The sequence below is a fragment of the Vicugna pacos genome, chromosome 17 (assembly GCF_048564905.1).
Source record: "Vicugna pacos chromosome 17, VicPac4, whole genome shotgun sequence".
Taxonomy (NCBI): domain Eukaryota; kingdom Metazoa; phylum Chordata; class Mammalia; order Artiodactyla; family Camelidae; genus Vicugna; species Vicugna pacos.
Window position 1 is genome coordinate 18,238,764 of NC_133003.1, and position 14,099 is coordinate 18,252,862.

The 14,099-nt window shown below is 47.2% G+C and overlaps 1 protein-coding gene across 1 annotated transcript in view; it reads left to right on the top strand.

Moving 5' to 3' along the window:
- The window catches only part of LOC102535243 (zinc finger protein with KRAB and SCAN domains 7-like), a 99,378-nt gene that overhangs the window by 62,890 nt on the left and 22,389 nt on the right, over nucleotides 1–14,099 (top strand). The window contains exon 4 of the mRNA XM_031686709.2: nucleotides 1,492–4,419. Within this exon, the coding sequence (XP_031542569.1) occupies nucleotides 1,492–2,744 (1,253 nt within the window). The 3' untranslated portion in view covers nucleotides 2,745–4,419. Of the gene's footprint in view, nucleotides 1–1,491 lie in introns of the transcript that reaches the window.

Genomic DNA, 14,099 nt, shown 5'->3' on the forward strand with positions numbered 1-14,099 from the left:
CGTTCTCCTTGCCCGGTATTGCTTTGTACCACCTGACATTCCTGTAGCACCCACTCGTCTTAATGGCTGGAGAGTTGCCCTGGCCTGTGCCAGTGGGACGTCTGGATGCTGGATTCCCCTATGCAGTTGCCGCGTGACCTGCAGCTTACAGCTTTACCGCTCACACCACCAGTGGGAATCCCTCCCTCCTGTGCAGGCTTGCCTCCCACTCCTGCTGGCCCTCATTTCACTTGCTGTATTATCTGACTAGTTTTTCGGAGCTTAGTTTTAATTCAGAAACACCTGTCAAGGGTTCACTACCAATGCTGGGCTGTGTGGGTGCACACTCTGGGGTCAAGGGTGGTGGGGGTGGGACATAAAGAATTATGATGTTACTGACGGCAGGACCACTTGTTGATACCAGTAGGGTTCTGAGGCAGTGTGGAGCAGCCAGAGACTAGTCAGAGTTCTAAAACTTCAGGCTGTTTTGGTGCTCTTACGATGTTTTTAGGCTTTATGGAGTGGGTTGTGCTGTGTCTCAAACTTAGCTCAAAAAGATCAGCTTTCCTTGGCACAGAGGGTAAGCTGTGTACTCTGTTCCTGTCCTTCTTTAGTCCTTTGTAGTGCTGCCGTCTGTCACTCTTGCAGCTTCCATCTCCTAAGGTTCATCTTCCCGTCTTTGACCCATGGCTCCACTGGTCAGGCTGAAAGTCGCTGCAGACACTCAGAGCCACTTGCTGTGCCCCGTGGCTGTTCTCAGCAACTGACATAGAGTAAGTCAGCTAGTCCTCTCATGGGCTTGTGAGGTAGAGACTGTTATCGTCCCTGTTTTAGAGATGAGGAAACTGAGGCACAGAGAAGTTAAGTTACTAGCCCAACATCACACAGCGGGTAAGTGGCAGAGCAGGGGCTTGAAACCAGGCAGTCTGGCTCCAGAATCCATGTTCTTAACGTCTGTGCTGCACAATCTCTCAGTGTTCTGGATGCTTTGGGCTGCTGAGGCCCTCTTGGCATCCAGTGAGACCCCCTTCTGTCCACGCTTGTCTTTTCTTTGGTATCCATACACAAAAGCCTAAGTCTCCTAGATCTTCTTTCACAGGAAAGGAATGCCCCTAATCAGTGGTGGGTTGTAAGCAATTCCACACTAGGTGGCTGAGGTAAGAAGGCAAGCCTGGGGGAGACTGGTGTCCTTCAGAACCAGTTTTTATTGTGAGATTAGCCATTGGGGATAGGAGGAGATCTGCCTGGAGGTGATGTCCCTGTCCTGAAGCAGTGGGTTAAATGTCTAATAGAAGTAGGTGGGTGTGCGGGAAAGGCCATGAGTCAGTGAGTTCTGCTCCAGGTGCAGGGAGGGCACAGAAGAGAGGTGACATTTGAGGAGTTCTTTCCTTTGACGAAGCTGCTTTGCAGGGGCACTAAGTCACATGCTCCCCGGCCTTTATGACTGGGTGATCCTGTGTTTTTTCCAGGCCAGAAAATTCTGACATTTATATATACTGTCTGTTGTTTCAGCTGCTGAAACCAAGAACCCACAGTTACTGGTTCCAAAAACCGAGATATGTGATGAAGCAGAAAAACCCTTCATAATACCAGGAAGAATCCAGAAAGTCGAGCTTCAAGGACCTGAGTTAGGAGAAGCCTGCGAAAAAGGGAACACGTTAAAGAGGCAGAGAATAAAGAGGGAAAAGAAAGATTTCAGACAAGTGGCAGTGAAGGACTGTCAAGTACCTGAAAACATCAAAGAAGAGGAAGACCAGAAATGTCACAGATCTGAGGAGAGTTACAGCCCTAGTTCTGGCTCGGTTAAGAACCAGAAAAGCCAGCCTGGGCAGAAGCCTTTCACATGTAGCGTGTGTGGGAAAGGCTTTAGTCAGAGCGCAAACCTCGTAGTGCATCAGCGAATCCACACAGGGGAGAAACCCTTCGAATGTCACGAGTGTGGAAAGGCCTTCATCCAGAGCGCAAACCTGGTCGTGCACCAGCGAATCCACACAGGACAGAAACCTTACGTTTGTGCCAAATGTGGGAAAGCCTTCACTCAGAGTTCAAATCTGACTGTACATCAAAAAATCCACTCCTTAGAAAAGAACTTCAAGTGCAGTGAATGCGAGAAAGCCTTCAGTTACAGCTCACAGCTTGCTCGGCACCAGAAAGTCCACATTACTGAAAAATGCTACGAATGTAACGAGTGTGGGAAAACGTTCACTCGGAGCTCCAACCTCATCGTCCACCAGAGGATCCACACAGGGGAGAAGCCCTTTGCCTGTAATGACTGCGGCAAGGCCTTCACCCAGAGTGCAAATCTCATCGTGCACCAGCGAAGCCATACTGGCGAGAAGCCGTACGAGTGCAAGGAGTGCGGAAAAGCCTTCAGCTGTTTTTCACACCTGATTGTGCACCAGCGCATCCACACTGCGGAGAAACCTTACGACTGCAGCGAGTGCGGGAAAGCCTTCAGTCAGCTCTCTTGCCTCATCGTGCACCAGCGGATTCACAGTGGGGACCTCCCTTACGTGTGTAACGAGTGCGGCAAGGCCTTCACCTGCAGCTCGTACCTGCTCATTCACCAGCGGATCCACAACGGGGAGAAACCGTACACGTGCAGCGAGTGCGGCAAGGCCTTCCGGCAGAGGTCGAGCCTGACCGTGCACCAGAGGACCCACACCGGGGAGAAGCCCTACGAGTGCGCCAGGTGCGGCGCGGCCTTCATCTCCAACTCGCACCTCATGCGGCACCACAGGACCCACCTTGTCGAGAGCACGTAGAGGCCGAGGAAGACGCCCAGGCGCCGATCGGAGCCTGCCCCGCCGCCGGTCAGACACCGCTTTGCCGTTTCCTTCCGCCTTTGCGAAGATGAGGCCAGCTGTGTCCGTAAACGTAGCAGTTTTCAGGAGTGCGGCACAAAGCACAAGGCAAGCATCTCAGCTACAGAAAATGAAAACGAAGGCCTCGCGGCAAGGATTTGGTTCTTAACTGTGCCCTCGGTGGTCACGTGGTCTGAGGTGGAACGTGGCTTTCTTAGAAATGGTCATACAGAGCTCAGCGATAAAGGTATTTTTCACTTAATTTTGTTTTGTAAAGTTCTGGTAATGTCTTTGAGCGACGGGCAGGTTCCTGGTGTGGGTCAGCCTGATGGATCCAGAGCTTTGAACCTTGTGTTCCAGTGTTGGGGCTTAAGCAGTGACTAGTTACGGAAACCACTTCGGGTAGCAATTCACCAACAACTCACCTATGAACATTTATAAGCTTTCCATTCCCTAGGTAATTAAAAAAACAAAACAAAACCCTACAGTCTTCTGCTTCTAAAATGGATGGAAGTAGAAAACAGCCGTTCCTCTCATTGCCCGGACCTTGTGACCGTTGGTGTGGTAAAGTTCTTGGGACCTCGGACGATTCTCTTCTGACCGTTTCCTGCTGCCTGCCCGAGCACGTGAGGACTGATGGAGACAGCACGCTGGGGCCGCTAATGCCTCTGGGCTGTGCCCCATTGCCAAGATCAACAACTTCTAGTGACTTACGCCCAGTTGCCGTTGCATCCCATTCTTATGAGAGGCTGCTAACAGCCCCCTCCCAGACAGGGGAGTCTGAGAATAAAGCTCCCTGGAGGCATGCCCACGTTGTCTCTGCTCTCGTCCGGCGCCAGCCCAGCCGGGAGGGCGCAGCTTGGGTGTCACTGTCACTTTCTGGATGGGCTTCAGAAGGAGTGGTGGAGCCCATCTGCTTCTGAGAGGACCGAAGAGGGAGATGAAAGGCGAGGGAGGAGGCAGGCTGGGAGTCCTAAGGTCTTTGTTGTTTTTTTTTTAAAGTTCAGAGGTATTGAAATATGAAAACTTTTAGAAGGATGAAGAAAGTGGCTGAGGTAAGATACCTGTGTTACCATTGAGCCTTTACTCCCGGAAAAACAGTTTCTAAAACTATGCAATAGGTTGAGTTGTGGAATGACACTGCCTTGTATTTATACAGAACTGGGTTCCTGGTCTGTGCGCCTTCACGTGTGGAGTCGTGGTTCCCGGCACTTACCTCCTGCTTTCACATAGATCGTTTCCCTAATCCCTGTAACGGTGGAAGAGGTGTTTGCCCTTTTTACCAGAGAGAGGTCATTTAACACAGGACCGAGGAGGAAGTGACAGCCTGTACTCAGACCCAGGTCCTAAACCAGGTTCCCTTTGTTCTGCCATGTTCATGCCGTGTCCCACCACCCTCTGTGCCGGATCCATGGGAGAGCCTGAGAAAGGGGTATACAGTCTCGTTTTTAGGTGAGGAAGCTGAGGTGACAGATTCTGGGGTGTGCCTTAGGCAGTGTGACCAGCAAGCAGCAAACCTAAGACTGGGGTTTGAGTCTCCTGATTTCTGGGTCTGTCTCCACTCGGCTCTCGTCATGTAAGTGTTTATTGTAACGTGGTGTCTGGTGAAGGCAGTTGTGCATAACAAGTCCATGCATTTATTGTCTCATTTCTACAAGACTGTTAATTAACATGGTGTTGTGTAGTTTACAGAGCACTTTCACATACAGAAGGCATACACAAGAAAGCTTCGTCACCTTTTTTCCCCTTTAACCATAGCCTTTCATCAAAACGTATGTGACTTCTTTTCCCATTTTCACTCCAAATCATGTGGACATACAGAAAAGTCAGGATTCAAAAGTAAGAATGGAAAATGCTCACGCCCTCACAGACCCTGGTCGTGACTCTTCCTGTCCCCCTGACTGGGAGTGGAGGGGCCCAAAGATAACACCACATGTCTCTTCTGAGATTAGTGTAACAAGTTAGGTTTCCCCCTGTGTGGTCAGGAGGCTCAGAAGAGAGGGAGAGCAGGTCTGAAGATTTGGGATCTGTGACCTTGGCCCATGCTTTCCTGAAACGTATCAGCTAGGACCTGTGACCATTAAGACGGTTAAACTGTTCAAGCTTCATGTTGTATACTCATCCACATAATGGAATACTCAGCCATGGATGGTGGCGATCTCCTGGCTGAAGATTTCCATTCATAGGGAGTTCAGAAGAGCCAGGTGATTATGATGGAAAGCGGGGTTTGGGCATCACTGACCCAACCTTGCAGTAAAGCAGTGGCTTTTTAACCTTGGCTGCATGTTAGAGTCATCTAGGACACTTGAAAATTTTTCCATTCCCAGGCCCCAGTGTTTTTTTAAATCTGTAGAAGACCCAGTGTGCGTCCAGCTTACGGAGCCACTGCAGTCTGAAACCTGCGGGCCGCAAATGTGTGTGACCAGAGGCTGGGGGCCTCCAGTGTAAAGATCCGGGTGTGTGGGGTATCGGGGCAGGTTCGGTATTGGCTGCTCTGCATCCTCCTTTGCTGCTCACGATGCTTGGCTGCTAGGACTCTGTAACCTAACTTACTTTATTTGTATTTTAGGTGAATATACCAAACATTTTATTTATATAAGCAAACCAAGTTCTACATAACATGCTCTTATTTTCCTCATTCAACAAAGTGGCTTTTTACATTTCTGCTTGTATTTCATCTCCATATCTGGGTTTCTGCAAATCTGCACCCAGCTTCAGGACCCCTGTCCTGCACAAATCATGGGAGCCTAGTAGATGGTTAGACAGGTCAGATCCTTCTCCAACTCATAACAGCTCTCTCTCGCAATTCCATCTCAGCCCTCAAAATAAATTACCACCCACGTGTTTCTGTAGGGCTTCTGATGGGAGAGGAGCAGCTACCCCTTGTTGTCAGATTTGGCTTAGGTTTTCCTTTTCTTTGGGGTCACCTCCCTTCTTTCTGGGCTGGGCTGGCTAGAAATGGATGGGAACTCTGAAGCCCCATCTTCTTAAGTCACCAAGAGCTATCAGACTTGAAGCTACATTACGGACAGAACCAAGAAGTCTGTTTTTACCCTCGAATGAGACCAACAGAGGTGTGTTAAGTGGAGCACAAGGGTGTGAAGGTGATGATGAAATCACGTGTAGGTGTTTTGGGAGCATGGGGGAGAGGTTTGCCATCAACACCCCCACCCAACACAGCTGGCCGTGGACTCCTCAGGAGGCTGGTCGTTCCTCTGCTCTGGGTCCCCTCCCTTCCCTCGGCAGTCGTCCTTCCCCCGCTTCTGTCACTTCTCCACTTGTGTGCCTGATCTTCCTGGGGTCGCAGCCCCTCTGAGAGTCTGATGGAGGTGGTGGGTCCCCTTCAGGAGAAGCACGGTGCTCGGGCAGATCCGTGCTCGTTTGTGGGGGCGTATACGCTCCCTGAGGCCGCTGCACGGAGCCTGTGGAGCCGCACCCGCCGCCTGGGGCTGCACTGCCGCTTGCCTGCACTGCTGCAAAATCGTGACTTAAAAAACGAGGTCAGTCTATGGAATCTCTAAAGATGTTGCTCAGACTCCTAACCTTTTAAACCTTGCTTCTCCGGGATTCCCTCCCTCAGCACGGACGGCATTATCCAGCACTCAGAGACCCAGGAGGCATTTCTGGCTTCCCAGGTATGGTGCATCGATTACAGAAACAGCGATTGTGTACTCCCTCTGCGGCAAACATGGTTCTAGATCCTGGGGTGCCAGAGCAAACAAGGTCTACCATACCCTCTTCTCATGTCTCTTACAGGACAACTGTCTGGATTCCTTAACACGATCTGCTAAGCTCTTCACGGTCTCTTTCCAGCCTCCTGGCTTTCCTTCCCTCGCAGCTTTCCCCGCAGCTGGGGGCCTGCGCTGGCTCGTCTCTGTGCCTTCGCTCACAGCGTCCCTGGTGCCTGTGATGCCTCGCCACCACTCCCCACGCAGCCCGGCTGCTTTGCCTGACTTTTGGTTTTGTTAAGATTTGGCTCAAGCCCATCTCTGGGAAACATCTGACTGCCCTGTGGCCAAGACGTATGTTTGGAAGTACAGACGCGTGTGATCTGTGTATCCAGAGTTTTACTTTATGCTTTAAAGTGAAAAAAAACCTGGATTCAGAATTGTGTATATACTACAGTTCTCATATAATGTTGTTACATATACTATATACTATTTAAAAAGTATATAGATAAATTACCTGAAGGAAATATAAGCAAATGTTATAAATGGTCAAGTGACTTGTTCACAGCCATACAAATGGTAAACTGCAGAGCTTGGGCTCAAACCCAGGTCCTAGGGATACTGGAATTGTGGGTGATTAAGTGTTTTTTTAAAAGTAATTTCCATATTTTTTATAAGGCAAAAAAATTTTATCATCAGGAAAAATAAATTATTTATTATAATTACAAATTTAGTTTTGCTGTGTTAACTATAAGCCGTGTCTCAGTTCTCCGTTTGTAGACTGTGGGGCGCACTCTCCTTCTGTCTCCTCCCCTTTTCCACCTCTGCCTCTGACAGTGTCCAGTCTAATCATTCCTGCATTCTGCCCTGTAACCAGTGTTTGATGCTTTGTTTATCGACTTGTTCTGAAAGTTGAAATAAACAGCACGAATGTTATTACGACTGTGTAAATGTTCACTGCAGATCCAAGTGGTTTATTGCGATTACGTATCCTTTTTGGAGCGGTATTTTGTTTTTACTGAAGTTTCCAGTTGTCTTTCTTTTCCCCTTGTACCTGTTGCTTTTAACGCAGCCTCAGTTATTTGCAAATTCTCCATCCAGTTGGATACTCCTTGAGTCCCCTTTTTCCTGTCTGTTTCCCTTCCAGAGACCTGCAGCCTCCTGCTCCAGTCTGTCCTTGAGGTTCTTTCTGCCTGCCTTTCAGTCGTTAACGCTGTGCTCCAGTGCGTCCTAAATTCCCTGGCTTCCTCTTTGTCTGTTTACTCTCTCGTTTCACTGCAGCACTTCAAGTCACTTCCCAAGAAAGAGTACGTGGAAGGCAAAAGTTTCGAGTGCTTATGTCTAAATCAACTTTCTCTGCCCTCACACCTGACTGGTAGTTTGATTGGCTCTGGAATTCTAGGTTGAAAAATTTCCCCCAAAGTTGGTAGACCTTGCTTCACTGACTTGCAGCATCCACCGTTGCTAATGAGATGTCTGATTCCAGTCTGATTCTGATTTCTTTGACGATCCATAAATAGAATTTACATTACTGCGCTCTGCTTCCCCACCCCTTGGAAGCTTTTAAAGTCCCCTCTTTACCCTTGGTGCACTCTCTTCCCCAGTGTGCTCAGTGGGATTTTCCAGTCCAGCAACTCAGGTACTTCTACTCTTGGAAATGTTCTTGTTGTTATGTGACACTTACCCTTTTTTTTTTTTTCTATTTTTGCTTTTTCTGGAATTCTTGTCAGTTAAACGTTGGGCCTTCTGGTTTGATCCTCAGTTACTTTCTCTGTTACTTCCATTTCCTCATCTCATGCCATTTTCTGGGAGAGTTCCCTGGTTATTTTTCAACCTCTCCAGTGAATTTTTTATGTTGGCAGTTTAATTTCTAAGAGCCTTTTCTTGTTTTCAGTTTGTTTGTTGTCTATGGCACACTATCCTCATTTTAGAGACATCTCTCCAACCTGACTATTGTAAGGGTTTTCCTAAAAGTCTCTTCTGTCACCTGAATTGTCATATCACCTTCATTCCCCTGGCCTGGGTCCTTTTTTCTCTTGGTTTATCTTGTTTCTCTCTTTAGAGACTTGCCTCAAATGTGTTGTGATCGTTACTGACACACGCACACTCACAGATACATGCGTGCATATATGTATACCGGGGTGTGGGGGAGGCGTTGGGATTGGCTCAGTAAAAGGCTTCCCTCTGGAGTGGGTTGGTGGTGAGCGGGCTGTTTGCCTGGAGACCTCTCAATGCCAGAATGCAGAGATCGTTTGGCTGGGGCGCTTGTATTTTTTGAGCAAAAGATTCTCTGATGTTTTTGTCTGGGGTTTGGATGATGTAGGTGCTTCTCCGGGGGGGGGGGGGTGACGGGAATCAAGTGCTATGACAGGCTTGCAGTTACTGCCCTATTTTTAGCCCCCCTTGCTCCCTCATCGCACCTGGGGTTTCCGGGTCCCAGGTCGGCTGGAGTTTGGGAGGTAGTTCAGCTCCCTCCTTCCACTGTGTTGCCCTCAGCGGGTGTTTCAGTCTGTTCCTCCCTCCACCCAGCTTTCTCAGTTACCATTTCATCCATTTTCCATCTTCTAGAAATTTGTTCCCTTTAAGCCTTCACTGTTATTTATGTGTTTTAAACCATTTTAATCCATTATTGTTTCAGGGGAAGCTAAACGATTTTAAAAAGAATGTTGATGTCCTTTGACACAGTGGCACCACTTCTAGAAAGCACTCCTAAAAATGAGTATTTTTGACGACAATTTATATACTAGTCAATGTTAATATTTTACCAAAAAATGGAAACAGCCCCCAGTGACTAACAATAGAGGAATGATTACACCACAGTTGATGGAATATTAGGCACCCACTAAAAATCATAATTTAAAGAATATTTAGTGATATGATAAAATGTTCACAATACTATTAAATGAAAAATGCAAAATACAAAATGCAGTGGTGTGTGCAGAGAGCCCGGTTTCCTTAAATGCACATGCACAGAAGAGACGGGCAGGAAATAAGTACATCAGGTGTTAATAGTGGTTCCATTTTCTTGCATTATCTCCATTTTCTACAATGAGCCTCAATTACTTTTATGATCAGGAAGGGAAGAGTTAATAAAAGAAAGAGATCATGGCTTGTTCGGAATGGTATGACTTTTCTTGTGGAGTGTGGAAGGGTCGGGGGGTTGGGGCAGCAGAAGAAGGGTCTGGGGAAATAAAGCACCCAGTTAGCAAGGCCCAAATGCCAGGCAGAGAAATTCAGCTGAGAAATATATGTAACCCCAGTGCTGGTGACAGAGTTGTGGCTGGAGTGTGGCGGCTCAGCTGGTCAGGGGAGAAAGGATCCTCGCGACCATACAGACAGCTTTCATCAGAGTCCAAGAAAGACCGTGGGATTCTGACTCCGGCATGGGCAGCGGCCAGAGGAGAAGGGCTGGGTAAGAGAAGGGCCAGGAATGACCAGGCCTTCGGGGCAGGGAAAATCAGGCAGCAAATTCCCAAGCCAGAAACTCAGGCTTCCAAACCCTGCGAGACCTGCCCTGTGACAAAGGGGGCCTGGCCCAGGCCTCTCTGGGCCTCTCTGGGCCTCCCTGGGCCTGCTCTGTGGCTGGCACTCCTGCAGTGTTGGAAAGGGGGCGGGGGAGGCCGGCTACCAGGCTGGCTCCCCAAGTTCGCCTGCTGGGCCAGTAGCAAGGCTGTAACTGCTCCCTGGTTGAGGAGTTCCTGTGTGCCAGACACCATGATGAGCGCCAGATGTTTTTTATCTCATTTAATTCTTGCCCAAGGCGGAAAGCTCTCTTATCTTCATTTTCAAAGTCAGCAGTCACAGTCAGGATTAGAATAACTGAGGCCAAAGCTCGAGCTCCTTCCCCAGTGTGCCCCAGGAACCCCTCTCCTCATCTGAAAGTGCTTTTTTTTTTTTTAAACCTGGCACTAAGCTCTAGGTTCACTTTTTTAAAGGACTATTTATTTACTTATTTTATCATTCCATTTATTTTTATTCTTTTCAGGAGGGGCAAGGTAATTAGGTTTATTTATTTACTTATTTTTAATGGAGGTTCTGGGATTGAACCCTGGACCTCATGCATGCTAAGTGTACACTCTACTATGCTCTCGCCCTTAAAAGTGTGTTGTTAAATTAGAAGAGTGCTTGCCTGTGGTTAAAAATTTCAGTGGTACCGAAGCAAACAGTGAAGAGGTCCTCTCTCTTCCAGACTACCCCAGATAGGAGCTTCCCAGAGATAACTGTTGTCAATGCCTTGAGGGTTCTTCCAGACATGCATTTACAATCACGCATTCCCCTTTAAAACACACAACACACATGAGCTTAGGATACACACTGTCTATACTTTTATTTTTCACTTAGTGCGTCTTGGAGATGGTTCATGTTTAGCCTGTAAGATCTATCTCATTCTTTTTTTCCACTGCTGTGTGATATTCTATTGTATGGATGTACCATGATTCATGTGGCAAGTGCCCTGTTGGTGGCCACGCAGGTTCTTTTCTATCTTTTGCTGTTCCAATGCCTTGCTGAATATTCCAGCACACTGTCCCTGATATGTGTACAACTTTGTCTGCAGGATAAATTGATACCGGGTAGGTGCATTTGATATTTGGATAGAAATTGCAAATGCAATTTCCCAGTATGTGTATGAAAATGCCCATTTCCCCGAATCCTCCATAAAACTACACTTTGTCTTTTCTGACCTGGTAAAGGAAAAATGCTCTCATGTTTTAATTTGCATTCAGTTATGAGTGAAACTATATATCACGTCTTGTGTTCAAAAGCCATGTGTATTTCCTTTTTGTGTGAATTGCTTGTTCATGTTCTTTAAGCAGTCTTTCTGTTGGGTTGTTGACCCTCTTAAGAATTTATTTCTACCAGTTCTGTACTAAAGAAATTACTCTTCCCAGCCGCTATATGTATTGCAGATATTTCCCCCAGTTTATAGTTAGTCCTTTTGAAGGAGAATTAATAAAATGGCCACACTTAGGCTAACAGATTGCTCACTCTTACGCTTGCTCTTAAACTGGTCAACTAACCTGACTGACCAGTTGCTATTCACGGCCCCAGGACTGTTGCTAAAATGAAGCTATTAATTTTACTGTCCCTGCGTTATTCCAGTAATCAAGAGTAATAATCATACTTGGTTTCTGAGTTGTGCTCCAGGGAGAAGGTCACAGGACTGTAACCTTACAAAATAGCCTGAATTACCAAGAAGACCAGGCCATGGGCTCTTACAAGATAAAGAGATTGAAAGAGTGACAGCCACTAGCCTCTGTCAAATTGGTCACCTGGAGACATCATGAGACCACTCTAAGTCTTATGACAAGAAAATTATTTAGCTGATTGTTATCGATGCATTACTGTTTGAGCCATGGCTATGTAATCACCCTGCCCCAGCCCCAAGATGGGCTCACAGTTTTGAAGGCACCAGCCTGCTGTGAGTCCCTGGTGCCTGGCGAAGCAATAAAGCTGCCTCTTTCTTCTAAGCTCTAAGACCCTGTCTCTGTGTTTCAGTTTGGCTCATCAAGGACGGTGGCCAGTCTTTTGGCAACAAATTTATGGCACCCAATGTGAGGTGTGAGACCACCCTCTTCTAAGAGGAGCTTCAGGTTCCACCGTGTTGCTGGGCCAACAAGACTCAAACGACTGCCCTTCCATGCTGACGGGAGGGATGATGGAGAATGGAGCCCAGCAGCTGCCAGGGCCAGTTTTGCTCTGGGGATCCTTTCGTCCTCTGCCCTTCCACCCATCAGCGGACCACAGTTGCCCTGACTCCTTGGAGGGAGAAAAGATGGCTCTGTTTCTTCTGAAACGTCACATCCAATGGGCAGGCCTAGGGTAAGTTCCCCGTGACGACCGAGGCCCCTTGACCTCCCATTGGGAGTTCTCTAGTTGGACAGGTGGGGAACTCCCATCCGAATCTGAAGCACAACGGGTACCCACCTGTTACGGAGATTTCGGGCTAAGAAAACTTGGAAGCGGAAGTAAAACCTGAATCTGGGTTTTTTTGTTTTTTGTTTTTTGTTTTTTGTTTTTTGTATATGGCCTAACCTGACATTTGTAAGTCTCTGCTGCCATCTGCTGACAAAGTTATGACATTACAATATGAAATTTGTATTCTCGTATTTGAAGTAAGTTACTTTGAGGGGCGTGCCATCTATTCCATCCAATAGCCCATTGGGTAGGATTTTGAATGTCTGGTCAAATTATAGTTATCCACCAATGACTAAGAAAAAGAATGGTTTCAGGGGCCACTCAGAAGGAGGCCCAACGTCTAAACCAAGGAAACACACAAATGCCCACGATAGACAATACGTCCTAGCTAGCCTCAGAAAGGGCTTCCCAAAACAGACTACCTTTGACAAGGTGCAAGCCCTGAAACAGGAACCAACAGAAAGCCCGTCCACTTTTCTGGAACAGATCCTTCAGGCTTATGGAAAGTGCAGCACCGTAATCCTGATGATCCTGAAGATGCACGCGTGGTAACTGTGACTTCCATCAGCCAGAGCTCAGGTGGTATAAAGCATAAATTAAACAAGATTGAAGGAGCAGTAGCCAAAAGCCCCAGAGAATTATTGGACATTGCCTTTATGGTTTATAATGCTAGAGAAGAGAGAAACAGAAAGCCAGTTAACACCATAATAGCAACTCACCCAGGGGCCTTTAGTCAATGAAAGCCCAAAGGGCAAGAGGGAGATAAGAAAAAGCCAGCCGTGACTATTAATCAGTGTGTCTACTGCAAAGAGGAGGGACACTGCAGAGAGGATTGCACCAAACTAAAATCAAAGAAAGAAAAGGAAGAACGAGCACCTTCCAATGTACTGATCACCCAAGGAACCATAGATGAGGAAGGTAATGGTTGATGGGGCCTGGGGCTCTTAGCATGTTAAAGACCCCCGTAACAATTGCCACCCAAGAGCCTTGGGTACAACCATCTTTAATGAAATATTGACTCTAGATCTTAGAAATCTACACCTGAATCAAAGAGTCCTCTTAAAATATGTGGATGATTTGTTAATTACAAGCTCAGCCCTTGATTATTGTAAGGAAAACACAGTAACTGCTTAATCACTTGGCTTGGTGTCGATGTAAAGTTTTCCCCAATAAAGCCCAAGTTTGCTAGAAGCAAGTAACCTATGTAGGATTCTGGATAGCCTAAGGAACTTGCAGTTTCTTACACGACCACAAGATGGCAGTCTGCACCTAACAAAAAACAGTTGCAGGGCTTCTTGAGAATGGCCGGATTTTCCAGGGTTTCGATTCCTTATTTCGGATGGATTCCGGAACGCGCAATCTCTTACACGACCACAAGATGGCAGCCTGCACCTAACAAAAAAAGCTGCAGGGCTTCTTGAGAGGGGTCGGATTTTGTGCGGTTGGGATACCTTATATCAGATGGGTTCCAGGTAGCCTAAGAAACTTGCAGTCTCTTACACGACCACAGAATGGAAGTCTGCACCTAACAAAAAAAAGTTGCAGGGCTTCTTGAGAGGGCTCGGATTATGTAGGGTTTGGATACCTTATTTCGGATTGATTACGGAACACGCGATCTCTTATATGACCACAAGATGGCAGTCTGCACCTAACAAAAAACAGTTGCGGGGCTTCTTGCCAATGGCCAGATTTTGTAGAATTTTGATACCTTAGTTTGGACTGATAGCCAAAC